General features: G+C 40.9%; 1 protein-coding gene across 7 annotated transcripts in view; it reads left to right on the plus strand.

The window, feature by feature from the left end:
- The window catches only part of Fsip1 (fibrous sheath interacting protein 1), a 147430-nt gene that overhangs the window by 26255 nt on the left and 94878 nt on the right, over positions 1–26297 (plus strand). For 5 of the 7 annotated variants that reach the window (XM_035446115.1, XM_027422227.2, XM_027422226.2 and 2 more), the window contains exon 10: positions 8414–8548. In XM_035446115.1, the coding sequence (XP_035302006.1) occupies positions 8414–8548 (135 nt within the window). Of the gene's footprint in view, positions 1–8413; positions 8549–10637; positions 11511–25052; positions 25341–26297 lie in introns of those variants that run through there. The other 2 variants (XM_035446116.1, XM_035446117.1) reach the window with 2 other exon arrangements.

Below are 26297 nucleotides of genomic sequence, written 5' to 3' on the forward strand. Positions count from 1 at the left end.
AGGGGCAATTGAGAAGTTACTTATTTTAATATTATCATATCTTTATGATTAAAGATAGTTCTTGGTCATGATTAGGAAGAAAGAAGAGAAGTTAACAGTACTCATTAGTCCCTTACAGCCTTTCTTTCCTCTGTTCTTTTGGTACTGAATGTGAGCAGAGCCAGTAACATGCCCCTTACTCTGTCATTTTCTTCCAACTCCTTTAATAGCAATAACGAAGCTTTACTGCGATGATGTCTCTCCTCTGATAGCTTTGAAATAGGTGTGAATGGCTGCCTCCAAAATTCTTCTACAAAGTGTAGAGGACAGAGAAGAGCAGTTCTGACAGAGTGAGCTACCTCCCTGCTCCTCCACATTCCAGTTCCCATGGTCTAGTTTGGGCTTCGGTGGTGGTATGAAGAGAAAGTGTGTGTGTGTGTGTGTGTGTGTGTGTGTGTGTGTGTGTGTGTGTGTGTGTGTGTGTGTGTGTGATATTGCTGTCTCTCTTCCAGCTTTGTAAAAGGCTTACCAAACTATTTTTCACACAGTTATCTATGGTTGTGTTTTTTTGGGGGGGTGCTCTCAAAAATTTTAAGTATCAGTAACTTATAGTGAAAGTAAGTCCATTCTAGAAGATACTAATTGCTTATGACAGTTACTTGTAACACAAATAAATAAGTGACCTAGAGACAGATACTGGGGTTCAAACTGAAGATCAGGGAAGCAAAGCAGCCAGGCACTAGTTCTCACTTCTAGCTCAGGCTGAAAGGGTTGATCCATACACGAGTTCTTCACCAAGCCTCAAACTGGGGCCTTTTCTCAGTGTGGCTGGAGAACAATGCCTCTACTGAATACTTGCTCCTCTCTTTTATGCCCCTCTAGTGCTGGTGTTAAAGGTGTGAGTTGTAATTCTCTTTTAGACTGATTCAGTCTTGTGTAGATCTGGGTGACCTTGTACTCACAGAGATCCCTTTATATCTTAATCCTGAGTCCTTGGATTAAAGGTGTGTACTACCACCTTTTTGCTTCTGGCTGCTGGGATTAAAAGTATATATCACCACTGCCTGATCTCTACAGCTTGAGGCTGACCTTGCTTTCTGAACCCTCAGTCAAGGATTCAGAAATAATATATATCACCACAGTTACCTTAGCTAAAGAAACCATGTAAAGATGTCCTGAAGAAACAGTTTAATAACTAGTAGCACCTTGGAAGCTATTTCAGCTTTCCTAGGTTAGGTTTCTAAGGGCCAGGGGGGAGTCACTCCTGACCCCATTGAGGCAGAAGCAGTGATGGTATTGTTCCCAGCACTAATTTCTGGATTGGGTCAGAGTTCACAGAAAGAGAGGATTGGTGTACTCACTGCAATTGAATTTACCCTGAAGTTACTAGAGTGTGTTTTGTTTGTCTTGCTCTGTTCTGATTCTCAATAAGAGTTAAGATGAGTGATAAAATAACCTAGAGGTTCCCTCTCTTCTTTTCATGTTTCAAGTGACGTTTTGTTGTTGATAGGGTTCTAGGATGGCTATGATCTAAAGCCTCAACAGTGTTCTTAGAGACAGAAGCTGTCCTTGTCATAGCTGTCAGCCATTCTTCTCCAAGGAGGCTGAGAATTTAGAGATTTGTTCAGGATTTAGAAATTCAAATATATAATGATTTCTTAGATGTTGCTATCATCACCTAAATAACATTTTTTTTCTAGAGCCCACATTATGGTTCTGATACATTATTTTGTAACACAATGAAAAGGAGAAACCAATATACAACTGTGCTGGTGTGGGCCAAGATCATGTAATTTTATGTGAAACACCACTTTTTTTTTTTAAGAAGAAAAGAGAAAACTGTACCTGGGATTTCCACCAAATGCAGGAACAGACCAGAAGCGTAATAGTTGCTGAGAAGAAGTTGATGCTTCATCTATGCAAAACAACCTGTCATTTAGAGTATATTCAGTTTCCTCTTGAACTTCTAGCCCAAACCAGCACCGCACATAGAACTTTCAAGTGGAAATGCAAACCTGGCAAATTATTTCATGGTAATTATTTTTGGATTGTGAGGTCTTGTGAATAAGTTCACTGAATAGAATGCATAAGCATTTTATTTCTGTGTAGTTGGTGAATGGGATCCAATCTGGTGTTGAACACAAGCACTTAGCATTTGAATTCATCTTATTTTCATTCTTCTGCAGGCTGTTAGGCTCATCAGTAGTTTTTCTTCATGAGCTGTTAGAAGAATATCTTTTAAGTGGATATAAATTCCTACTTAAAGACTTGTTTGTGTAAGTGTGTGTGCGCACACGTGTGTGCCTGTGTGCCTGTGTGTGTATGTGTATGTGTGCATGTTGACATGTGTTCCTGTGTGTGTGTGTGTGTGTGTGTGTGTGTGTGTGTGTGTGTGTGTGTGTATTCATGCAGGTGTTAGCAGAGGCCAGTAGAGGCTGTCAGAGCCTTGAAGCTGGAGTTACAGGCAGTTGTGAGCCACTGAGTGCTTTGCAAGAGCAGCAAACACTTTTAACTGTGGAACCATCTCTCCTGTCTCTAAAGTTCTACTTTCAAAATAATGCAACAAACACTAGGGCTTACTGTATATTAGGAGCTATAGGGGCTTAAAGATAAGTCAGGCACATGGGTGACCCTGGAGTATAAAAGCCTTGCTTTAAATAATATTATTCAGACCAAGCAGATTGTATTTAGGAATATATATATATATATATATTATGTCTGTGTGTGTGTGTGTGTGTGTACATATATACACTTAACAAAAATAAAAAACAATAAGAGGTCATTCAAGTGTCTGCTTCCAAAGCATGAAGACCCAAGTTTGATTCCCAGAACCCACCTCAAAAAACCCACAGAAGACTGCCACCGCATAGCACAAGTTTGGAACTGGTGGCTGTGGGGCCAGATACATTCACAGATGGGTTTCCTTTGGCCCACAAAGTGTTTGCAAATGTTTGTAGTGAACATTTTAGGTGAATTCAAATGAAAATGCTAATTTCTAGTGTTCTAATCTTTGAAAAATTAGAAAATGTGGCAACACTTTGCCTGACTCCTTGGTGTCAGCTAGTGGACTAGACTGAGCTGGGTAGCAGCTGCTGTTTTCTTTGGCTCTTCACTTTGCTGCCCACTCACCATTCTGTGCCATGTTGTCAAGAAAATGGTTTTCTGGACAAGCTGAAACACACAGGCTCCCTGACATAGCTTCTTGTAGCTACTTTGTGATGTCAAGTTAGTAGGCATGGAAACCTATCGCGAACACTTTGAAGGTTTCTAGAAAGGATTGCAGAGATTACCAAACCTCTGGTCAGTGCAAAAGGGAGGGGGAACATTACCTCTTTTTGCCCATGGAAGTTTGCTGGTTGTGACTCTTCTTACACTAATCACATACCTGGTGCTCTTAACTATGGCAAAAATGATTTTTTAAAGATTTATTTATTTTATGTATGGGTGCTCTGTCTGCATGTGTGCCTTTATACTAGAGGAAGAAGGCATCAGATCCCACTATCGATGGCTGTCAGCCACCATGTGGTTTCTGGGAATTGAACTCAGGACCTCTGGAAGAGCAGCCAGTGTTGTTAACCACTGAGCCATCTCTTCTGCCACAACTATGGAAAAAAAATTAAGTAGCATTTGTTTTTTTTCCTCTGGGAAAACAAAGCATGTGACCACATTTAAAACAAAGCATGTTCTATCATGGCTGCTGTAATATGAACAATTTTGTGGTTGCGGTTTTCTCATGTGCTTTTAATTCTCATCTTATGGGAGCCAGAGAGAACCAATGGAAGCAGTTTTAATTCATGAGATCTGTGCATTAACTGTGCATACCTGTGATGACCAATCTCCTGACTTGCCAACAAGCCAGGCAGTTCTTTCTCCATATTGGAAATCGACCTGTAAAGTTGAGTGATAGCATATAATTTTGTTTTTCTCCTTTGTACATAGACTAGATTCCAACTTTCTTCAGAAATATCTATGATATGGGAGTTATGTGACATTCAGTTTCTTAAATCCTCAGCAACTGGATTCAATAATAAATGCTATTCTTCTTGGCTCCTGTAAAGACATAGAGTTTATTCATCTCTCATGCAATCAGTCTTACCGAATCTAGAATTCCACTTCATGGTTAGAGGTTTTTTTTTTCCTGGTCAAAGGAGAGTCTTCAGAAATGTCTTTTACTGACAAGAGGTATTTCTTTGTTCTCGAACCAACTTAATCAAATCTAATGACCCTCCTTAACCTGATTTACTGTCCTGTGTTTAGAATATTCCATCACACACACAGTTTGGTGATACAAAAACAAATATACAAACAAACAAACAAACCCAAACCCCAAACCCTTAACTATTTGAAGGAAGAACATTGTATTTATATTCATCTCTTTTCTAGCCAAAAATCACATTAACTGCTGACAGTAAGAAAATGAGTTTGGTTTGTTTGTTTCTTTCTCAACACTAGCTGAAATTTAAGAGCAATTGACTTGTAATCCTGAAAAAATGTATATTGCCAAGTTCATTTCCCTTGGATTTAGAGCGTGGTTTCAGAGCAGGAATCCAGTTACCACTCAGTCTACCCTAGTTGCAAGGCCTGCCTTTATGGCGTGTCTTTGGAGCATCCGTGTTAGCACAGAATAAAAAACAAGATCTTAACTCAATGTTCCTTGCCTCCAGAGCCAGGCTGTCAGAATTCTCATTTAGGTCTGGGAAATAGCTCTTGCCCCCCATTTTTGTAGATTGTTTCATTTTTGTTTTTCTCATGACGCCTCTGATTCCGGCAAGGTTTCTTTCATTTCAATGGCAACATTCCAAGATGATAAAAACCGTCTGTGTGAAAGATTTCCCCACTACATTTAGGCAGTTGACCTTTGCAAGACAAGAAATAGGAGTGGCTTGTAGACATGTGGAGAGTGAGTCTGGACATGCAGGGCAGGCTGGCTTTACCCACGCAGGTCTGTGTCCTTAACGTATGGCTTCTTTGAATATCAAATAACTTAGTGAGCTCTGAGTAATTTCCTTTGTGTTTGACTTATGAAAAATGAGTTTATTTAGCTTCAAAGGTCTCTGTTGGCTCAGCTAACATCACAGATATTTTTAAAAGGGTAAACTCAGAATCTCTTGGCAATCCGTTAGTCAGAATATCAAATAACAATTTACCTCAGGGTTAATCCTCTCCTTGTGGTGCCAATAGATGCTCTGAGTACATCACTGAGGGCCTTGGCAGATTTCTCCATAGAACCCCTCCTGACTGACCCAGACCCACAGAAACAATCTGCTAATTCTAAGACTGTGAGACAGTTCTGGCTGGTGTTTGCCATCAGAAAAGAACTCCCGGCACCAGGTGCTGGCTCAGTCTGTAGCAGTCACTTGACAGTACCATCAGCTTTCTTTTTTAATTGTTCCTTCTTGGCCTGTTTTCATTACATGGTTCTTCAGGTACTTGAACTAGATTGTTATGCTGTCAGAGAGCACGACTAAGAAACCAAGGAAAAATCTCACATACCCTCCAAGTCCAAGTGCAGAGAATTGCAGATGAGGCAGTAGACATTGAGACCTGGGAAGAGGACAAGGCATCCTAGTTGCACAACTGATGGTTCTAGCAGAGCTAGACCAGAGACTTAACCTCTAGGCCTGCACTTTGTGAATGTGGAGAGTATATTCTCTGTCAGAGCAGAACAGAAATAGGGTTGGCCAAATTCCATGCTTGCTTAAAAATAAAAAAAAAAATATGACCTCCCTGCTTATGAAATTAGTATATTTACTGTAGGAAATTCAAGAACCACAAAAACTAAGAACATTGGAATACACACAAACACACAGACACACACACATGCATACACACACACACAGACACATACACACACAGACACGCACACAAAGCACATATACACAGAGACACACACACATGCACACACACACATGCACACACATACAAAGACACACACAGACACACACATGCTCACACACATAGACACACACACATGCACACACACACACAGAGACACACACAGACACGCACACAATGTATATACACACAGAGACACACACACACATGCACACACTCACATGCACACACATACAAAGACACACACAGACACACACATGCTCACACACATAAACACACACACACACACACACACACACATATATGCACACACACACACATACACACACACACATCCTGAATGTAGGGCTTCATGCATGCTAGTGTTCTATCACTGATCTATACTCCCAATATTGAATCAAGTTTTTTTTCAAATTATCAACTTAATTACTGTTAAACTTTCTTCCAATTTATTCCTGTGCAAAGATGGCTACTGACCCCCTCCCCAGGCAGAAACAGAAAGCATAGCCAGCTTGGGTTTCAGATGCTTGTGCCGCTGTGTCCAGCTTTTCCACGGGTTCTGGGGATCCGAACTCAGGTCCTTAGGCTTGTGTGGCAAGCATTTTCACACACCTAGGAAACTCTCCACTGTCAGGAGAATCTTACCTAAGGTGTGTTGTGCTGACACTCATTATGAGCATGATCAGACATTAATTGTCATCAAAGTTCTGAGAACTGAAATTAGAGTTTATTGGTCAATACTTGTGCAGGTTTAGAGGGGTACAGTTTGTATTGGGCCATAGCAAGGTCAGTCATGCTTCTGTTTAGGCAGTGATGTGTGGTGTGTGCAAGGAAGGAACAAGTGACCATATGAACAGTAAGATGGATATATTGGATAGGTTTTCCTTTCTAGGTACGTCGGAGAACTTCAAGGTGGAGATATGCTCAAGCCAGATTCAAATGAGTCAGTCTCTGAAGGGATTTGGAGGGTGGGTGCCTGGGGTGTTGGGGAATTAGTAGCTAAAAGCATGGCTGGCGTTTGAATCTAAGACCCCGATGATGGCAGGTGAGGCTGCCCAGGCGGTATATACCTCGCACCTAGCTGCATTGCTTTTCTGCAGAGGAGGAAGTACATGGGGTGGCTGGCTGCATTGGGACTGTTTAGTAGACTTAAACAGCTGTTTAGCAGACTTAAACAGCAACTGAGAAAGTAATTCTTAAATCTACAGACAGTTGTATTTCAAGTGCTCAGTTTGCTAGTCATCGCCTTTGAGCCAGAGGTCTCCCCGGTGGTGGTTGGCCTTCACACAGATGATGCTGAATCAAGCTGGAGTTTGAAAATTGCTGGTGAATGGTCTGAATTCAGGCAGCACAAAGGCTTTGATCAGGCTTTGATCAGGGAGACACCATAAACTAGAATGTTCAGTACTGTTGGTGTCCAGGTATGGGTAGAGAATAAAAACAGTGGGATCCTATTTCCTTGAAAACGACCAGAGATGTCTCTCATGCCCATTTCTTGTGTGGCAGCCTGGAGAAGGATGTCTGTGGGAGAGAAGAGAGGACATTCAGGTTTAGATACAGAATCAACATACCATCAAAAAGTGTGCACTTCCGAGTCACCCAGAAATGTTGTGCAACTCTGCTTCTGTCAATGTTCTTGGCAGCCACGAAGCAGTCAGGACGTGCTTCCTTTGTATAGTGCTTCCTGTATTCAGAGGACACATCCAGCTTGTTGGGTACCAAGATTTGCTGAGTGCCTTATATGTGCTGAGATGACTTTTGGCCAGGTCTCATCAGGTGGTTAGACTGGAGCTCAGAACAGCCGATCTATTTTGGTAATGTCGTCTTAGTCTGGAGCCAGGCAGAACCAAGATTCAAAGCTTCTGATATTGCCAAGTCCATTTCCTTCCCATTACTATACTCCTGCCTCTAATGACATGGATGTGGTTACATGCCCAATCTCAAGCAGTCACTGTTCTGGTACTGATGGTGGAAGAACTCACGAGGCCCAGCTCCTAACCGAGGGGTTATTGGCAATCGATAGCCACTGGGGGCAGTAGAACCATTTTTCTTTGGTGGTGTGGCCACTGGTAGATTGCACATGCTTCATTGGGGACGGTCCCACAGCAGTGCACATATGGACAGCACTAAACAGATGGAGTGGGCTATTTTCCTAAAAGAGGAGAGGACATGAAACTGGGAGATGGGCATGTTGGGGGAGGGAGATCCAGGGGGAGCTGGAGGTGGGAATGGGGAGTGGATATGATCGTATTTTGTTGTACAGATGTATTTATAAACAATCAAAGAGATTAAAGAAAGAAATAAAAAGAACTGTATGTGACACTTGAAGCCCAGAGAAACTGCGAGCAGGACTCAGGCTCCTACCCAGCTGTACCTTTGTGCTTTTCAGATGATGCCAGACGGAGTTTATCTCCCCGTTTGTTTGCGTGTGTTTGGACTTTTAATTCCCCAAATGAGAAAACTGAAAAAGGATTCTGAACACTGGTTGAAGGGAAGAGACACTGAGCAACACAGTTGACCCTCAAGTCTCAGTCACACTGGAGGGTCTGCGGCTGTGCCTTAACTGGCCCTCGGGTGAATTCTTTTACTTTTAAATTAGGAACCTGACTCCGATGAAGAAAGAGATATGGAACCAACTCCAGGGGAACAGATACTCCGGGACAGCAAGGAGCAAAGGGACCAGCAGTCTCGGCTGAGAGCCATCGATGGGAAGCTTAGGGACATCAATGAGCAGGTGCGGTCTTTCTCACTTAAAGTCTAACTGTAGCCATTCATTGTACTACAGACCATTCAGTTAGATTGTTTTCATGTGTTGAATTGGGCATGAGAACTTGCCAGTCTGAATGAAATCGAAAAATACGATTCATAGGATTTAAGATGATAGTATGATACAATAATTTATGTAATTTATATACTATAATCTGTAAAATACTATCTGAACTCAGAGTCGTGATGCATTTAATGGTCCGTGCCTCACAGGAGCACACATATTCCTTTATTGTGGAAAATATTTAGTTAAAAAAAAAACTCCCATTAGCTTTAATGCTTAAATCTTCCTACCTTTTGTTTACAATAAACACATTTTTTTGTTTTAATACAGTATAAATAATTTTAAGTCTACTACACATTTTCTTGCTTTTTATTTAAAGCTTTATTATTATTGATGACAGATTTAAAAAAAAATTTTTTTTTGGAGCTAGAGATTCACTGTGTAGCCCAGGCTGGGCTTGGAGGTTGTTTTTAAGGCAGGAAGGGCTCTTTTGGTTAACAGTTTGAGGGCACATTACATCATGGCAGGGAAGGTGTGGCTGTGAGTGTGGCTTTAGCCACTAACTGTGGTAGCGGCAGCGGCAGCGCTGCCGGTCACACTGTGCCTGAAGTCAGGAAGCAGAGAGAGCAAGAGGGACAGCCTCTGAAGGTTGTTTCTGGGAGCTGCTTTTATCCTGCTTTGTTTTTCTTATCTTGACCCTGTAATGGGGTATCCATCCAAGATCACTGGCTGCTTAAGCCTCATGCCTTGAATTTGAATCCTGGAAATCACTGTGGAAGGAGAGAACCAACTCTGGAAAATTTTCTTCTGACCTCCACACTTGTGCTGTGGCACCTACCCTCACTCACACACATTCATGCACAGGTGCGTGTACACACATACTACATGCACACATTATGCCATTAGAATAATTCAGAAATCACTGATTTGGGAAAAAGAGGTATGATGTATGGCCACAGAATTGGTGAGTTGAGGATCAAACCCACAGCCAGTCTTAGGGTTGGGAAAGAAAGAGCTAAACACAGTACAGGAGTCCTGATAGCTACTCCTGGAGACACCTGGCTCCCAAGTCTGGCTTGTGAGCTTCGTTCTGTGCTCTGGGTGGCTCCCAATAGCTGCTGATGCACATCTGTCTTGGTCAGTGTTAGCTGAGAGAGTGGGATCCAACTATTCTGTAGGTGGCTACGCATGTGTGGCCCTGTTGGTACCTGTGGAGAAAGATAGCTGTTAGGACATATGGGAAGAAAACATCACAGTGAAGTTGAATTCCGAATACTTGATATTGAATTGAATATTCACATAGGGACCATAAAGCAGCTACATGGAACAGCCTCCCCAGACAATCTCTCTGTTATTTGCCATACAAATGACAAACAGTCTCTGGGACACTCACTCTTGTTTTTTTTCTTCATGCAGAAAGTTGATTTCTATTGTTTTGGGGGTATTTTGTCTCACCTTGTCTTCTAACCAACCTCCTGCCCCATGCTTTATAATGAACCAGAGTTATAGTCCTGTAATGCAAGTGTCTGTTGTGGGTACCACGATTATAAGGCAGACTGCCTGGGCTTGAATCTCTACTTTGTGATGTTAGTATATTGTGAGAATTTTCCCCAGGGGGAGATGTGAACAGTGTCTGCCCCTTGTACCTTAGGTCCTAATGACAACCTAAAGTTTGACTCCACCAGAGTTCACCCTGGGACCAATGAGTTTATTAGGCATGCTTACACATCATGAATGAAGGGTTATGGGCAGGAATATGGGTGAGCTTAGAGTAGCTCTGCTAGAAGGACTACACCACCATGAATGATGGCTTCATGTGGCTGCATGGATGCAAGCCTTCCCCAGCTTACACAAGTTAGCTCTTTCCCAGGCCACAAGGTCACAGGAGATTCTGGTACAACTGGCAGGGAAAATGAGGGAATAACAAGTCAGCAAGCTCAGTTATGATCTTTTGTGAGCAGACGAATCAGTCTTAGGATGATGGCAGTTGCTCTGCTCTGGGGATAGGACTGTGCAACTCAGTAATACGGTATTTGTGTGAGCTTGTTTCTAGAGGAGGAGGATGGAGTACAGACAGTGAAACGGAAGCTGGAGCGGGGGCAGGTAATCATGCAGAGGACCCATGATATCATTCTCCTGACTCAGGATGAAAGGAATTGTGGACCAAGAAAAGCAGGCTTGGAAATGAAGATGGGGGAGAAAGGTTCCTGTGTACACTAGATCAGAGGGAAGAGGAGATAGGACAGGATTGGGCCTGTGAGGACTAGAAGAGTGCGCTGGTGAGCAATGGCCCACCTGAAGCCCATCGGCAAGGATTGGAGGTCTCTCTGACAGCCTTCCAAAAAAAGAAAAAAATGGAGACAATGGGTGAAACAGGGTGAGGCAAGCTTGGATAATTGCAATGGGGGGTCAGAGGGGCAGGGAGTTGATGATACCTCTGATTTCATAACCAGAGGGAAAATGGATGCAATCTGTGTGCTTCAGATATCAGCTTGGGATCCCACTGCACTTCTTTTCCTAGTTTCAGAACTTATTCTGTATAACAGCATAGAATGCCATGCGACTGTCAAATGTTTGAGCTGGATCTCCCCAAACTGAAAAGAAGGTGTATAGATACATAAGGAGAAAGATGTCATCGCATGAATCAGTGATGGTTGTGACTCTATTTGTATTGAGAAGTCAAGGAGAAATCCTGGATCCACGTGTGCCACACACTAGCAGTGATGCTTTTTAGTGAGGCTAGGATGACGGGCAGGTGAAGAAAGGAAATACACTTTATGTGGCGTGCTAAACGGGAGAGAATAATGGGACTACAGGTGAATTTTATGTTTTGTTTTGTTTTTTCTATATCTTCCCCTTCAAAATATACAGGTGTTGTATTTGTAAAAAGCATTAACGTTTATGAATATGAGAATTTATTGCTGTTTATTGTCTCTTGTCTGCTCAGTGATCTTTCAGCATTTAGAGACAGAGTCACTACAACAAATGAGATTTAGTCCTACTGGTAACTCAGATTCACATTCACACACCTGTTAGACCATTGAGGCTATCAATATGTTTGTGTGTGAGTGAGGATGGTATAAGTTGGGGAGCAGTAATATTTGAACATATTGGTAGCTTTTAATTTGCTTTTTTCCCCCTCAGAAAACAATTGACTAATAAATACAACAGTGACTGTGACATTATTTATATTTTTGCCCATATAATCTCACTTTTAGAAATATTTCCAAAGTAATAATGTCCAAGGAAAACCAAGCCAAATAGAATAGGACACATTATAAGTGCTCTCGAGTTAATGAATGCTAAAGTAATTTACACACTATGAGCCCAGTTAAGATTATGGCAGGACAATAAAAATAATGACTACATGGGCCCCAGCAATATAGGGCTTTATGGAAATGTTGATAGAAAACATAAAAGTCAAAGTTGAGGGTAGATGTTACCATCTCTGTGTGATGTATGTCACATGTATATACACATCAGTGTGAAATATATGATAGGGATAGCTTACCTTTATTAGATAATTTTCTGCTTCCCATTGATTTCCCCTTTTCTTCTAAAGGAAGAGGAGTCAAAATTTAGGGCATCCTATAATTTCATTGCATCATTTAGAGATATTTTAACCCATTGATTTAATGATGGACTTCTGATAATTTAAAAAGTAACAACAATTTGTTTTATCTAATTTTTCTGAGGTAGCGAGTGTTCCATTTTGATAGTAAGGATTATTTTATTTTATTTAGAAAAGAACGTCTTTAAGTTCTCGACTGAGGTAAAAATGCCCTTAGAGAAGTAGTGTGGCAATCCCACCTTTCACAGCTTTCAATTTTAGGTTTCAAATTTTTAAAAGAATCAGCAGTCCACCCTTACCTCAGTGAGCCCTTTAATGGCACAATGGGCAGTGGCTTGTTAGCATTGAGGAAAGCTCTTCACAGTCCCAACCATTTCAAAAGTGTCGACCACACTTTTCAGGTCTCTATTGTGTCTCATCTGGTTTTTTTTTTTTTGTTGTTGTTTTTTTTTTTTTTTTTTTCATCGTTGCTCCTACATGTTCACACATTCCTTCCTGCTTCTGTTTCCTGGAAACTACAGTTTGGCCTTGTTTGGTGAACTGAGTTATTATTGCATCAGGGTGCTTAGCTCTCTAAGCCCCGTTGCTGAGCGTTGAGGATAAGAATGCGGTTCACAAAGGGCTGTCAATCCTTGTGTTCTTACTCTTATTTTGACACATGCTTGTCATTTAGGTTGCTATATGAATATATGGAGCCCGGTCCAAAGACCAGGGGGATTTTGTTTGCCCAGAGAATGGCTTGGGGGATATACCTCCAGTTGTTGAACACTAGAAAATCGGTTGTAGAGCAAGAAAGCTTAATTGTGACACAGACCAGTTCTGTAGAACAGAAACCAAAGTACTGAACAGATAAATGATTTTTCAAAAGTCCACAAGTAGTTAACAGTAGGCTCAGGCCAACCCTCAGTTCTTGTGCTTCCTTAGTCTGTGAACTTCTCAATAAATACAACTATTAATTACTTCTCTGTGGGACAGCCATTTTCTTTGTGGGATTTGTGACCACCTCATGTGATCTGTGCCACCATGCCTGGCTTTTTTATATTGGTTCTGGGAATTCAACTTAGGTCCTCATGCTTGCACGGCAAGTATTTCACCCACTGAGCTCTCTCCCTGGTCCTTAAAATTCTACCTGAAAATTTAAAAAAAGTCTTCCAGGACTGGCAAGGTGGCCCAGTGGTCAGGGTGTCTGCTGCCAGGGTTGGTGATCTGAGTTGGAGAGAGAGAACCTACTTCAGGAGGTTGTTCTCTGCTCTCCACATGTGAGCCATGGTATACACCCATACACACTCACATAAACATACAAAAATAAATAAAAGTGAAAATTCAATTCTGATTCTTGATCAACATTGTGTATTGGCTTTAAAAGTAAGTCAACTTAAAAAAACACATTAATAATAAAAGGAGATCTGTGTCTGCAGGGCAGAAATGTAATAGAAATGCAAACGTCAGTGTTACTTAATCTGGGAGTTCATTGAGATGAGATTAGAGCAGCCCATGGGAGCTGGGTGGACCATGCTCCTGAGGAGGTATAGGGGGCAAATGTTTTCCTGGGTATGGCAGAAGGCTGGAAAAAGAAGGAACAACCTGAAGATATTGCTTGGAATTTATTAATTAGATAAGGTTTCACATTTAGAGACAAATATGGCCATGCAGCCAGACTCTGTGCCAACCTCTGGGTATGACAGGTCTAGTTTTACTTGCATGACAAACTACATGTGTGAGGAAACTCAAAGAGACCCAAACAAGGTGCACAAGATATATTTTTAAAAGTAATTTAAAATTGACTATTTTTGTTAAGACATAAGCATAAATTTTTATGTGGTAGGTATGACAATTTGATACATAGCTTCATCATGGTAATGGACACTCCCAGCCTCTCGAATGTCAATAATGCCTACATACTGGGGACTTTGGTCTCTTGTAATATTTGAAATAGATCATAAATTATCTTAAGCAACAATTATCCTACATGCTATAGGAAATTACCATGAGTTTCTCCTTCTGTGTTTCTGTACTCTTATTTAACTTCCTTGTGTTCTCTTTCCTCTACACCCTTCCCAGTCTCTAGTGACCACCATTTTACCTCACTTTTCCAGATCAACATTTTAGTTTCCACGAGTGAGAACCATATTTTTCTTTCTGGGCCTGGCTTATTTCCCTTAACACCGTGGCCTCCTGTTCCATCTGTGGTGCTGAAAACGGCAGAACTTCATTTATTTTTCTAAGACGGAATAACATTCCACTGTGCATACACAGTATATTTTCCTGGCCCATTTATTCATTGGTGGACAGCCTGGCAGATTCCGGACTTGGCTATCATGACTGGTGCAGAATGGTGGTGTGGAGGGCTGCCAGCATCTCTTTGGTACAATGACTTCATTGCCTTGGGGCATAAACTTGTTGGTGGAATGTCTGTACTACCAGTTGTTTCTGTACTGTTTTCTATAATTTCACTAGTTTTTGTTCAATCAATAATGAATAAAAGAGTTCCTTTTTTCTTTGACTCTGCACCAAACTTTACTATTTTCAGAGGTTTTGCTGATAGCCATTCTACTGGGATGAGTGATGCTATGGTTTTGGTGGTTAGTGATGGGGAGAGAATTTTTTTTTCAAGCACTTCCCGGCTATTTGTATGTCTTCATTTGATGAAAGTCCATTCAGACATCAAACATAGCCTTGTATACTCTGGACAGGAAGTCCTCATTGAATGGACACTTTACATATATCATCTCCCATCCAGAAGCTCAAGTCATAACCGTGTTACCTTTTCCTGTACAGAAACTTATTTGGTGAGCTCTTCATTTTTACTTCTGTTGACTACTTTCAGGGGGCTATCCCCCAGATTCTTTGCCTATACCAATGCCTTCAAGGCTTCCTCCTGTGTTTTCTTGTAGCAATTTCAGAGTTTAAAAATCAGGTCTTTGGTAAATTTTGAGTTGGTATTTTTTGTGTGGTGAGAGACAGGAAATATAATGTCACTGTTTTGCATATGTGTATTCAGTCTTACCTGCTGCATTCATTTAAAAGACTTCTCTCCAGTGTAAGCTCTTGACACAATGTAAAGAAGAATCACCTGGTTAAATGTATGAGGAATAGTTTTGGGGTTTTTGTATTCTGTTTCATTGATTTGTGATTTATTTACCAGTAACATGCTGTTTTGGTTACAGTAGCTTTGTAGTATGTTTTGATACCAAGCACAGTGATGCCTTTAGCATTTGGTAGGGTGGGAGCAGGGTTGCCTTGGCTGTTCCAAGCTTTTATAGTTTCATATGAATTTTAGGGATTTCTTTTATTTCTGTGCAGGATGCAGGTATCTTAATGGGAAATTCATTGAATTTCAGATCCATTTGGTCAGCACAGCTGAGTTAACTATACTAGTACTTCTGATCCATGAGCATTGGACATGTATCTATCTTATATATCTTCTATAATTTCTTTCATCAGAATTTTGTAACTGTAATCATACAAACTTTGACTTCCTTGGTTAAATTTATTTCTAAACATTGCATTTGGTAGACACTGTAATTCTTGATTTCTTTTTTTTTCAACGAGTTCACTGTTAGTACATGAAAGTGCTGCTGTTTGTTTGTATCCTTCAAACATACTGAATTTATCCATCGATTCTAATGACTTCTCAGAAAAATTTATTTATTTAACGTGTATGAGTGTTTGCCTGCATGTGTGTGCATTGTGTGTGTGCCTGGTGTCTGCAGAGGCCAGAGAATGTCAGATCCCCTGGGAGTGGAGTTACAAATGGTTAAGTCCACGTATGGGTGCTGGAAATCAAACCTGGGTTTTCTTGAGGAGCAGTCGGTGCTCTTAACCACCGAGCCATCTCTCCAGTCCCATGTGGTTTTTAGAGCATGGCTGAGCTGGCAGAAAAGTAATGGAGCTCCTGGGAGGACAGAACTGGTAAGACAAGATGAACTGAGGTGGAGGTAAGTGACCCCTGGAACAGCATTGTCTCTGTATTAGCATTAACCTCCAAAGACCTGAGGAGTGAGTTTTAACAGGATGTGTATGTATAAGGTTTCAGGAAGTGAAGCCCAAGGCAGGGTTCAGGTCAACCAGAACTCTCCTTCTGAGTTGGTACACCACACAGCAAAAGGCTAGGAACTAGGAAAAACCTGGGTCTGGGAGAGGGAATTGAAGTGTGGGTGGGTGGGGCACATATTTCTCTGCTTAGGTTGTGGGTGGATTGGGATAAAGACAAATCTCCTGAGAATTTCTAAGTAGAGTCTTGGTTTTGAGTTTTTATCCACACTGCTTATAGTTCTAGGTCTTAGATGGGGGGAGCTTCACTTCTGGTAGAAGAAAAGAGAGAATGAAATTTAAATCCAGACATTAATTCCCACAAGTGAAGCTGAAGTAGCATGAATCCACAATAAAGAGCTACCTGCTTCCCTTCCCTGCCAAGGGAAGGCAATAACTGACCATGAGCAAGAGTTAACACTTCCACACAGAGAGCAAAGTTTGGAATGTCCTACTTCAGAACATAACACCACTCCATTTAATGTGTTTAAGGAAGTAAAAGGAGCTCTGGACTGTGTCAAAAGAAGATTTGACATGGTTCCAGAAGTGCTTACACAAACACAAGCATGAAGAGAAGGACATGCTTGGGGTTGGGCTTTGATCTTTTACAGAGTTTTGGTGCTATACCTGTCACCTACCTGTTTCTGTGGCTTTTCTAAAGTTTTGTGTTGTTCTTGAGAGAACACTATCAGTATTTTCAACCCAATCAGAGAAGCATTGTTCTGGAGCTTTCCAGAAATGGTAGATAACAGGTGTTCACATAATACATATGTATATTATTGCAGCATACTCAGGATAATGCTTTCACTGCTTAATATATCAGTTTTCCATTTACTCATCCTTACTTTCCCTCCCATGAGCTCTAGGCAATTCTGCTCTTCGTATTGGCTCATTTTGCCTTTTCCAGTATGGCACACAGAAACAAATATAGTGTGTGAAATCTGCAGATTTGTTCCGTCACTTACTCCTATCTATTGAAGATTCTCCCATGTTCTTTCACGCGTTATCACTAAGATACAGTCTAACGTGCCATGTTCTTTGTTTACCTGCTATACATCTTGATGGTGTCCACGTTTTGGCAGCTTTAAATCTTCTGTAAACACTTCTGTGCAGGTTTCTGTGTCAACGTGTTTTCAGTTTACTTGGCTACATATCTGGAAAAACACTTGATAAATTTTATGGTAAGCATACATCACCTTTGTGTAAATTTGCCAAGCCGTCTTCTACAGTGGCTGTAATCATTCCTACCAATCAAGAATAAGAGTTTGTATTTCCACCTTTGTCAGTCTCTGGTGTGTTGTCCTTGTTTAGAATTGTGGCCATTCTAGTAGGTATAAAGTATTGCTGCTTTAGCTTGCAATGACAAGTGTGGTGGAGTCCCTATTTGTTTGTGTCTTTATCACATGCATATGCTCTTTGGTGAGTTGTCTGTCCAGATATCCTTCCCATTTTCAAGTTGGGATGTTCGTTTGCTTATTGGTGATTTTTATTTATTTATATCAGGTATAAGTTCTTTGTAAAATATGAGTTTTAGAAATATCTCTCCATTTTGTCTTTTATATTTTAAGTTCACAACACACTTCTCATTGCTTCCAAGGATTAGTTGTATTTTCTTGTTACAAATAAAAAAATCTGTGATATAATTTAAAACAATTTGAAATACTAGAGTTTAAAAAATTATTTTAAGTAATATGTGATTGCTCTTTCCATACGTCAAAAGTAATGTGTATTGGCAATTTTGTGTAATTTAACCCAATAGAAACCAGTACTCCTGTCTGTAGTTTTATGCATGTTATACCTGCTAGTTATAAGATGATTCTGGGCAAAAGCTACATCCATAATGGAATCATAAGCAGATGCTGATTTCCCAGCACAGCCTCAGTTTCCCAAGAGAACTCTGGGAACTTTGCTCACCAGCCACAGAAATGGCTGTTACCCTTCCTGCTTAAAGCTGCATTTAAAATGTGAACTCGCCTGGTAGTGGCACAAATATCCTGACTCCTATTTTTGGTTTAGAACATCTCTTCACCCTCTCCAGATGGATAAGCCTTCCTGTCTTCTTGGATTCTGTTGCTGAGTTTTTGCAGGGATGCTTGGGCTGCACAGGGGACCACTAACACTTTGTATAGCCTAGGGACCAGCCTTTCTTTCCCAAGGCAAAGGGCAGCCCTTTAGATATTTGTCAGGGCTTCAGAATTGAAACATTGAGCTGTTACTATTTTGGAGTCATGGTTCATGACTGGTCTTATATTACTTTTACTTCTTCAATAATAGAAAAAGTTCAGAGTTAATTAAATACAATCAGATTTCAGCATATTTTCTATGTGTGAACCTCAAAATGGAAAGTGAGGTATAGACTCAAACTTTTGATCTTGGGAAAAAGGATGGGACTTGTGGTAATGTAAAGGATGAAAGAAACACCAATAGACACAGCAAAAAGAGTGTTTAATTCGTCTCAAACAGGGAATATCAAAATGGAGAATAATTGCAGCAGAGAGGTCTGGGAAGGCTTGTGGAAGCTGAAGCTCACATTGACCCTTCAAGTAGGGTTTCATTTGGCTCAAATGAGAGCAGGAGCAAGAAAGACTGTGCTGTTGGGAAGGGCCAGCTTGGGCCACCTCAGAGAATGGAAGATCAGTAGCACTTGTGGACTAACCATGTGAAGTTTGGACTTTCTGCCCAGTGACACAGAGATTCACAGGTTTTAGAAACCTGAGTTTTGCTGAGGTGAAACTGTGAATAGGCTTGTTTTGGACATGAGTCACTTAGAATGTTTCCCAAGCTGAGGGCATATCATTGGCACCTGGGCAGTATGCTTATTCCCTACCTACCTTGGCTGTGCCTCCATACTTGTGTGATCTGAAAAACCACATTTCAGTATCCATTAAAGGAAAAGACCTCTGGAGTAGCGCTTGCCTCTGGGTGGCAAACACAGTGGTTCTTGTTGCAGCATCACCTCTGGTCAGCTCTAGTAGATTTGACATTACAGAGATCAGGGACAGAGTTTAGAAGTTTGCAAATGCCTTGGAACAAAACTGTAGTGTTTTTGGGTATGCGCTTGTCCTGTTGGATAGAAGTAAATAAAGGGGAATAAAATTGTATCAGTACAATTGAGCCATATTAAATAGCAGCCCGTGAATGGCCAGTGAAATTTTCAGGGCAGTTGGTTGATAAGATCTGAGCTGAACTTTCAGCGAATATTATTGGCTGGTTGACTGTGTTTTTACTATCAACAAAGATACATGTGGAAAGCTACTTGAAGGACTATTTAAACACATGGTTGTTTAATAAAACGGAAGAGTTCATATATATTATGTTGTCAAAGCTTCCATTTTCCTTGTTCTGTGTCCAACACTAATACTGTGGATTCTGCTGGAATCTTCTGTAACTTCTTTCTCTCTTGACACTTAACACCTCTCTCTCTTAAAGATGTGCAAGCGTATTGGTAAAGATACGGTTACAGTAGATACCTGCAGCCTCCCACCCTAATCCATTACCGTACCCTCCTCTTGCCAAAATTCTGAAGCAGTCACATTCCTAGGGAAAGCACCTCACTATGCCTTGTAAATGGGGATGGCACGAGAGGCAGTTCTGTATAATACGACAAAAGCAGAAGTTTTCTCATATGAAAAGAACTTGGCTGACATGTGTCTCTGTTGCTTCCCTTTTTGTTGTGGTTGGCCTTTGAGGATATTGCCCGGACTGTTTGGAGGCATCCTGAAACCACAGAAGTGATACAGATGAGGACAAGCTTGGGGCAGTGGGGATGTCGTGAAGCCACCGCCTCACCTTCTCCCTGTACCTTGAGCTCATTTCTTCAAATAGAAAACAAACAAACAAACAACTTTGGTTTGCTGTTTCTTTTCTGGAAACCATGGTAACAGATCGAGAGTTCACCTCTGGGCAGATGCAGGATGATGAGCATTTCCTGCTAGGGACAGAGGGAGTTCCAGAGTTTCACAAGGGATGGTTAAGGAGGCACTTCAGTGTGTTTACCCTCTGATAATGGAGTTTGGACCCCAAATGGAAAGATACACATTCAGTCATCAGTCCTCTCTGTCACTCAAGCATATGTGGCATAAAAGACCATGAACAAAAAGCATGAGGGATAAAAGACCATGGAGTGTGCACACTTCGGCAGCACATATACTAAAAAAAGACCATGGACACTGATGACTGATCACAGTCGAGCTGGAACTTTATGGCAACCAGAGTCCCTTGGTGGAAAATAGGTAACTGATGACAGTTTTATAGACCCCCCTGAAGATGCCACTGATGAAGACTTGTTATCTAGGAACTAGGGTGAGACTGTAGAGTGTGAGGGACACCACTAAGAATCCTGACATGGCAAAGTAACTAGTCCTAGATCAATACCATCCCCCCACAAATGGAATAACACTGCATCGTTTGAAATCTCCCAATAGTTAAGAAGGTAGAAAGAAACTATTGAAATCATATTTAGCACAACATACCCCAAATATGTAAATGTCTTATGTCTATTTTGCATTGTCTCTGAAATGTAGCATGTGAGCTTCACAGCACATCGTGGTCTGGACTAGCCTGGTACAAGTGCACAGGCACACTTGGATAGTGATTGTCATGGCTCCAGAGAACAAAATGACATAGGCAGTGTTCATGAACAATGAGTTATCCCTCTCAAAAGCATTTTCATCAAAATTCTAGTTTTCTAATGCTACAGAATAGGCCTCAGTAAATTTCTAGATGGCTCTAACATGAAGAAAAAGTTCTGTGGTAATGTTTATATAGATCTTGATACTGATGGGTAAGGATGACAATTGAAATTTGGCATCACTGGACCCTCGTGTGTAGTCTTGGAGAAGAAAGGATGCTCTTGATTTTACCTTTACGGTACATGAAGAGGTAGGGAGAACAAACCCTTTTAGAGTTACTCACAACACAACGTCTGTCTAGCAGGATGGGGATCTGTCTACTTGTTTTTCTTTTCTTTATTTACTTTTACCATTGTGCTGTTACAGGCTTTTCCCTTCCTTAAGCTAGGAGACAAAAGATGAATCTGGAGTTGAAGAGCAGGCTGTGCTCCTTCATGTTAGAGCTGCTGGCTCCATGTCATTTGGATCTCTGTTCACCTCCCGAGGCCAGAGCATCTCAGCATCATTTCTTGGGTGTGGTCTGATAATGTGACTGTTATTCATCCCAGATCATGGGATACATCAAGTATTCAGGAGGGTGCTAGCACTTGATTCCAGCATCAACTCTGTGGGATGCTGTTTTAGGCTCCTCACACAGAAGCACTGAACATTTGAAAGGGTTTCTGGGTATGCAGAGGCTTTGCCCCTCTGTCTCTCCCTGCCTGCCCCGTCCTTGCTCTTGGGCCTCCCTTCCCTTCCTCCTCCCCCCCATTCCCCTCTTTCATCCTTCCTCTCCCTCCCTCCCTTCCTCCTTCACACTCTTCCGTTTCTTCTTCTTTCTCTTTATAACTAGATTCACTTTGTAATAGAAACAGAAATTCCCTTTTGTCTAACTTGAAATAGCAGATAACCATTTCAGAAAGTAAAGAAGGCAAATTTATTGAGAGATTTCTCTCCAGTTGTCAATACTTATGTAATTATAGTCACCATTCAGATTTATCTGCAGAGTAAAAATGATGGTTTAGCGAACTTGGCAACTTAGAAAAATACAAGTGCCCCCCAAACTCATCCCCCCGCCATACAACACAGACACAGACAGAGACAGAGACAGACACAGACACACACATGACAGGCACACAACAATACACACAGAGACACACAAGACACATATATACACATATGCACATGCACAGAGACACACATATGTACACACGCAGACACACACATACATATATACTCACACATACAACACATACACAGATATACACATATGTATACACACAGACACACATGTACAGACAGACACACATCACACATACACACACACAAACATAGACACACACAGACACATACACACAGACTCATACACACACAGACACACACACAGATACACACACATATGAACACACCAACAGATACATACACAGACAGACATGTATACAGACACAGTCACACACACACACACACACACACACACACACACACAGACATACACACCCTTTACTATTTCCTTTCCTCTGTTCCTCTTTTACTTCATTCTCTTCTTTGGTGTTTCTTATTATTTTTTTAAAGCCTAGGTTGTATTCTTGCATGTATTTTATAGTCTCACTCTTGGATTTAATAAGATGCAGAGCTGGGTTCTGAGTACTCATGTAGGGCAGCTTATAACCATGTGTAACTCTGGCTCCAGGGGATACAACACCTCTGGCATTTAAGAGCACTTGCACACATGTGCAATCCCCAAGGCATACATACAAATATAAAGTAAAAATAAAATATTTAAAAGCAGACAATGGATGATTTAATACTATGCTGTTATATGACTGTCAAATGATTCTACTTGGTTCATATCTTGTTATGTTCAATGTTTTTGTTGTTATAAGTTATGATAGGATGAGCACATATTTATATAATTATTTTCTTGGGATATATTATTATAATTATTGGTACTAGAGATAAACCTTGTATCTATCACCTAGTTAACATCCCAGCCTTTAGTTTTTTTTTGACCCAGAGTCTTACTATGTAGCTCAGATTGCTTGAAATGCTGCTTTTCTTGCCTCAGCCTCCCAAGTGCTGGAATTATAGCCTTTATTGTCAGGATATATTCTTAAGTGGAATTGCTTGGAGTAGACAGGTAAAGGGTTTGGTAATGTTGTACCAAATTGGCCTCCAGGGAGCTTTTTAATCTGTAGTCTCACTAACAGTGTCTAGAGAGCTATATCTGTGCCTGCAGTGGTAGCATTCATTTTATTTTTTCAATCTGGCAGTTTCAAGGTGGTGTCATGCCTTAATTTACATTTTGGATTCTAGAGAATTTGAATGTGTTTTCAAATATTTATTAGTAGTTTCTATCTTGGAACATTATTTATCAAGGGGTTTTTCAAAAATCTGTCTGTCTTTCTTAAGTAGAACGTATATTTCCTGATGTACACGTTTCACATTTAGCCTTTTTTCAAAATGATAATTCTGATTATTGTTCTCTGATAATAAGTTTTGCAAGATGTTGTTTTCTACCTTATTATACAATGGAGTCATTGGTGAGAATCATATTTAGCTGTTGCAACTTGTTTTTCATTTCTTGAAATGATCCATTAAAAGTATTTATTTTCTTTTATGTGTGAGCCCTGTACCACCTCTATACTGTGTTTCAAGGAATCCTCAGCTAATTACATCCTCACTAAAGTACTTGGCATTTTGAGGATTACAGCTGATCTCTTCTTTGCTGCCTTTCTTAGGATCTAAGGTTCAGATAAGCAATGACAAGTAGAAACAGAAAAATCTATTTTTTTATTGATTGAGTCAGCTTTTAGTACTTAAATATAATTGAGAAGTAGCAGTTGCACCATTTCTATTTTTGTTCATTTAATTTTTACATTTTATGAAATTGTATACAACCAACATGACCTAAACTCATCCTTCAGAAAATGTTCTCAGCAAGTTGCTCAAGCAAAGGTTGGATAACAGTGCTCTTGATGGTCTGTGGAGACTGAGATAGCGTGTGAGACGGCTACCCACTGTCATGATAATAGTGTGGTAATATTAACTATAAAAGGTAATAAAATTAAGGGCCAGTGAGAAGGCTCATTGGGTAAGGCATTAGTTTTGTAAGCCTGATGACCTAAATTCAATCCCAGGAGCCCACAGTGGAGGGAGAAAACTGACTCTCAAAATTTGTTCTTTGACCTTCACACAGGTGCTGAGGCATAAGCATGCTTACACACACACACACACACACACACACACACTCACACATATACACACACAGACACACACACACACAGATACACACACAGACACACACACACACACTCACACATATACACACACAGACACACACACACAGATACACATACACACAGATACACACATACTTACAGACACACACACAGACACAGACACACCCCACAATAATAAGAATAAATAATTTTTAAAAGATGATAAAACTAAATCTGTTCCTTTAAGAATTTAAAATTAAGTAGGGGACAAAAGACAAAATATGTAACTAATGGATATATAAAGTAATGAAGGTTTTGAAGGATAAATTATGGAAGGTAGTAGGCAAGAAAGAAAACATTGCAGGTAGAGGTTGAGATGCCATTCTGAGAGGAACAGAGGTACCCAGCAGAAGGGGAACATATGGGCACCAGATGCCACAGGGTTTGTCTGGGGCTTGGCAGCCACAGTGAGTGGCTGGAAGAGGGGATCAAGGCGCAGTGGTCAGCAGTGCTCCTGGGTCTCACCCCAGAGAGCCAGGGAGCTCCTTTGCAAATGGCATGGCTACCACATGCACTCAGGAGAAGAGGTTAAAACACGGACACAGGACTGCTAGAGAAACGGTGCCTACAGAGGAGCAAGATGACAGTCTAAGAGACCTAGACTGTGCTCTTCTAGGACTCTGTTTGATGGGAAAATATAAATACTGACAGTGCATCTTACTATAAAACTTGCAGCAAACAATGGGCTAAAAAGAAACAGATGTGTGTGAGTGACTGAGTCTCTACCTACCTCACATTAGATTTGTCTTCAACTTTTCATTGGTTGACTTATGTCATTAAAAATGAGTTTATGCCTAATCAGAGCTTGGCATGCCGTGTGCACAAATGCAGGGACTTGATCAGCCATTGCAGACTGAATTTGGACCACTTTGTTTCATAATGTTTGGTAGACTTTAGGCATTCATTTAAAGTCTTTAGACAAATCCCACACTTCCTAAAGTTTGACATTTCGATTTCTGTATTCTTAACCACCCCAGGTTGTGGAATTTCCAAAGATAACTCACAGTAAATGGAATGTTCGGAATAATACATGGAGAAGGCTACTTGCTAAAATCCTTGAATCAGAGTGAAAAAAAATACGCCATTTGTAAAGTATAACTATTCTATTTATTTTTTATAATTACATCATAGTTCTCAGACTGTGCATCCTTCTGCAAATTTAAAATTTAATTGATGTGGCAAATAACAAGTTGTATACCTCACTGACACAATGCGATGTTCTGATGTGTGTGTGCACAGAAGATTAAATCCAGCTAATGAACACAGCCACCACCTCACTTTATTGTCTCCCTGCGTGTGGTAAGAATGTTTCAAATCTATTCTTTATGTTTCCCACAGTTGGGATACTATCTTCATGCCAACCTCACAGGTAGGTGGCACAGCCATCATTACTTCTGACATTGCAGATGCTAATACCAAGACCCTGAGGAACATAGGGACTTGCCCATCCCCCACGCCTCCTGCCTTCCGGGAGAGTGCTGTTAACACTGCTGCTTATGCCTCCTTTAACATGATCAGTTGAGTCTCTTAGGCAAAGTGCCTCTCTTGGTTGCACATGTCATTTCATTTCAGGCTGCTTACCCGTGGTATTCACTTGTTTGAAAAGTGAATCGATCCTTTCCTGAGAAGCTCCAGCTTAAACAGGTGGTTAGGATATTTACCTCTTGGTCTGGCAGATGTTTTGGGAAAATGAGGTGTAGGGAGGGCTAGGCCAAGCACCAGGCACTTGGCTTGATCCTTCCCCAGAGGCTTATTGTTGTGTTTAAGCTCAGGGGGTAAAGCGGGCCAAAGCATCTTTCATTGAGCCTGTGGTCATGGAGTGTGCCTCATTCATCAAATTCGTCTGCAGGGGCACAAACATGGCCTCTTTCACATCATCTTTACATTGGTTCTCTGGCTTATATACTAGACTGTTGAGGAGCTACCAGACCATAAAATCCAGCCAGCAAGAAAGCTGGAAGTCACTCAGCCCAAAGGTTTATTAAGTAGCGTGAAGCAAGCACTATTGTTTTGTGCATGTGTTAAATCAGTGCTGTCAGCGGAGGACTGTTAAAAAAATTCCCTGCTAGTAATAACACGAATAGCACTTTCTGGCTTCAAAAAGAGATAAAAGAAAGCTCTTAGTCAGCACTCCGATGGTGTCTGTGGCAGGCAGCACATGTCGTCGGTCTGGTTTTACTAGGACTTTACTCTTGGCAGATGCTATTGCTTCTGGCAGCAGA

This window comes from Cricetulus griseus, chromosome 6 (genome assembly GCF_003668045.3).
Source record: "Cricetulus griseus strain 17A/GY chromosome 6, alternate assembly CriGri-PICRH-1.0, whole genome shotgun sequence".
Taxonomy (NCBI): domain Eukaryota; kingdom Metazoa; phylum Chordata; class Mammalia; order Rodentia; family Cricetidae; genus Cricetulus; species Cricetulus griseus.